Source organism: Plectropomus leopardus, unplaced genomic scaffold, assembly GCF_008729295.1.
Source record: "Plectropomus leopardus isolate mb unplaced genomic scaffold, YSFRI_Pleo_2.0 unplaced_scaffold4109, whole genome shotgun sequence".
In the NCBI taxonomy this organism is placed as follows: Eukaryota; Metazoa; Chordata; class Actinopteri; order Perciformes; family Serranidae; genus Plectropomus; species Plectropomus leopardus.
Window position 1 is genome coordinate 7,614 of NW_024645002.1, and position 3,070 is coordinate 10,683.

The window sequence follows — 3,070 nt, forward strand, 5'->3', positions numbered from 1 at the left end:
TTAGAGAAAGGCTGAAAATAAGCTCATGTGCTTGTGGCCCCGGGCCCCCAAAACATTACATCTGCCCCTGGTAATAATAATGAGAGCTCAGCGCGAGCGGCCGGATGAGACACGGAGCGATGCGTCCTGCTGTTTCTAAATAATTCATCCAAAGTCTGATTAAAGCTGAAACTAACACAAAGTCGTCTGTAGAGTCTAAAGAAGTCACTTTCACCTCTGCAGATGTGTCTGTTTCAGACACTTTGGTGCTGTGAGGAGAAGCTGCGCTCTGTCTGTCTGTCTCACTGCGCTGCTGTCGGACCATCAGCCATGATGAAATGCTGCGGCTGTCAAACACTCAGCTGTTCTACAGTCAAAGATAGACATCGTTATCTTTTTATCGCCCAGCCCTAGGTCATGGAAAACCTAGAAAAGTCCTGGAATTTGCAAACAGCAATATATCCTGAAAGTTTGGAAAAGTCCTGGAATTTACCTGAATAACACATGATGTGTCCAAGGACTGTCTGAAATCTGAAAATCCAACAATAATTTCTGTTTTTACAGTTTTCTGGCTGATAAATTCTGTAATTTCTGGTGACTTTTGAAGAAAACATCCCCATGAGTTCAGAAGACAGTTTTAAGAAAAAAATTGAAGGAATTGAAGGAATCTTTTTTTTAATTACCACAATGTTTAGAAAAAAGAATTGCCAATATTTTTTTTGAGAAAAAGACAAATTTTTTAGATAAAAATATTGCCAACAATTTTAACGAAAATTATTTCTTCCAAACCTGCAGACATGTTTTCCTTCAAAATCACCAAAATTAATCGCCCAAAATTTTAAAGAAAAAAAAGGCGTATAAAAAATAAATAATTAAAGGGCTGGAAAAAAGACTGAAATAGCTCAGGCACATTTCCTTTAAAATTAGCGGTAAAATTAATACTTCCAATTAAAGTGGAATGCCCCCCCCCCCAATAAATAGTAAACAGTCCCTTAGTTCTATGTAAATATTCTGTCTGATCCTTTTCTGAATTTATTTTTCAAAACAATATATATTTTAAAAGCTGTTACATATTATATATAAGAAATGGTGAGGAAGATTGATGGATGTTTCAGAGAATGTTTGGTCTCTAAAATTTGCCTCAAAGTTCTGGAAAACTCCTGGAAAAGTTCTGGAAATGTCTGTAAAATGTGTGTGGTCCTTGAAAATACTACAGTCACATGAAGGAAACTTGACGTGAAGACGCGAACGTCTCGGCTGCAGCTCTTTGTCTCCTGGGTGAGTTTTCACTGTGAAGCAGATGGACAGACTCCGTACGAGTCTACTTGTCTGTGTGGGACCTGATGTGTCTCGCCAAGTTGGACGCTCCGACGTACCTCCTCCCGCAGATCTTGCAGACGTACGGCTTCTCTCCCGTGTGCGTCCTCATGTGGACGGTCAGGTCGCCGCCGAGTCTGAACGCTCTCCCGCAGGTGGTGCAGGTGTACGGCTTCTCTCCCGTGTGGATCCTCATGTGGACAATCATGGCTGACACGTCGCAGAATCTCTTCCCGCAGATCTTACAGACGTACGGCTTCTCTCCCGTGTGCGTCCTCATGTGGACTGTCAGTGTGGTGCTGCTTTTTAAACCTTTCCCGCAGATCTTACAGGTGAAGGGCTTCTCTCCTGTGTGGGTCCTCAGGTGTCTCTGCAGCAGAGACCTGTATTTATAGTCCTTACCGCAGGTGTCGCACCTGAACGATTTCTTACCTGTGTGAGAGTCACGGTACATCCCGGACAGATCCGGGTGCTTCAGGTGACTCTTCTGGTCTGACTCTGCGTCTCTGGTCGGGTCTCCATCCTCGCGTCCTCCGTGCTCTCCAACGTGCTCTCCTACATGCTCGCCTCCTCTCTGAGCGCGGTGGGAGTTTTGTGGGAGGAGCAAGAGGTCTTTGTGTGGGTCCGTCAGGACGAAGCTGATCCCGGGGACGTTGTCCTCAGACTCGTCCTCGGCGGCGCTCAGAGTGTCGTCAGGACTGAGGTTGAGCGTCTGCTCCTCGCTGCGGTCGCTCTCCTCATAAGAAGGAGTCCAGATGAAGGATTCTGTCTCCTGCTTCAGTACCAGCTCCTCCTGCTCCTCTTTAATCTGTGGAGGCTCCGGCTCCTCCTGAACCACAGCAGAGCTCCCCTCCTGGACACAGACCTCCTGCTCCTCCTTACAGACGCTCTGCTGAGGGACGCTCTGCTGAGGGAGCGCTGCAGAGACACACAAAAGGACAAGAAATGAAAATCCAAAGTTCCAGTGAACTATAAAGTCACCTGCAGGAGTCCAGGTGTTACTGGCTCACCTGCAGGAGTCCAGGTGTTACAGACTCACCTGCAGGAGTCCAGGTGTTACGGACTCACCTGCAGGAGTCCAGGTGTTCCTGACTCACCTACAGGGTTCTAGATGTTACTGGCTCACCTGCAGGAGTCCAGGTGTTACAGACTCACCTGCAGGGTTCCAGGTGTTCCAGGTGTTCCTGACTCACCTGCAGGGTTCCAGGTGTTCCAGGTGTTCCTGACTCACCTGCAGGGTTCTCAATGTTACTGACTCACTTGCAGGAGTCCAGGTGTTACTGACTCACCTGCAGGAGTCCAGGTGTTACTGACTCACCTGCAGGAGTCCAGGTGTTACTGAATCACCTGCAGAGTCCAGGTGTTACTGACTCACCTGCAGAGTCCAGGTGTTACAAAATCACCTGTGGGAGTCCAGGAGTTACGGACTCACCTGCAGGAGTCCAGGTGTTACTGACTCATCTGCAGGAGTCCAGATGTTACTGAATCATCTGCAGGAGTCCAGGTGTTACTGACTCACCTGCAGAGTCCAGGTGTTACAAAATCACCTGTGGGAGTCCAGGAGTTACGGACTCACCTGCAGGAGTCCAGGTGTTACTGACTCACATGTTGGAGTCCAGGTGTTCCGGATTCACCTGCAGGAGTCCAGGTGTTACTGACTCACATGTTGGAGTCCAGGTGTTCCGGACTCACCTGCAGGAGTCCAGGTGTTACTGACTCACATGTTGGAGTCCAGGTGTTCCGGATTCACCTGCAGGAGTCCAGATATTCCTGA

General features: G+C 47.9%; 1 protein-coding gene across 1 annotated transcript; it reads right to left on the reverse strand.

Annotated features, from left to right (window-relative positions):
* Positions 1 to 1,300: 1,300 nt before the first annotated feature.
* LOC121939112 (zinc finger protein 37-like) lies at positions 1,301 to 2,214 on the reverse strand (the record flags this gene model as incomplete). Its single annotated transcript, XM_042482237.1, has 1 exon — positions 1,301 to 2,214. A coding segment is annotated over one exon (914 nt), but the record flags the coding sequence as incomplete, so codon positions are not given.
* Between the last annotated feature and the right edge of the window lie 856 nt (positions 2,215 to 3,070).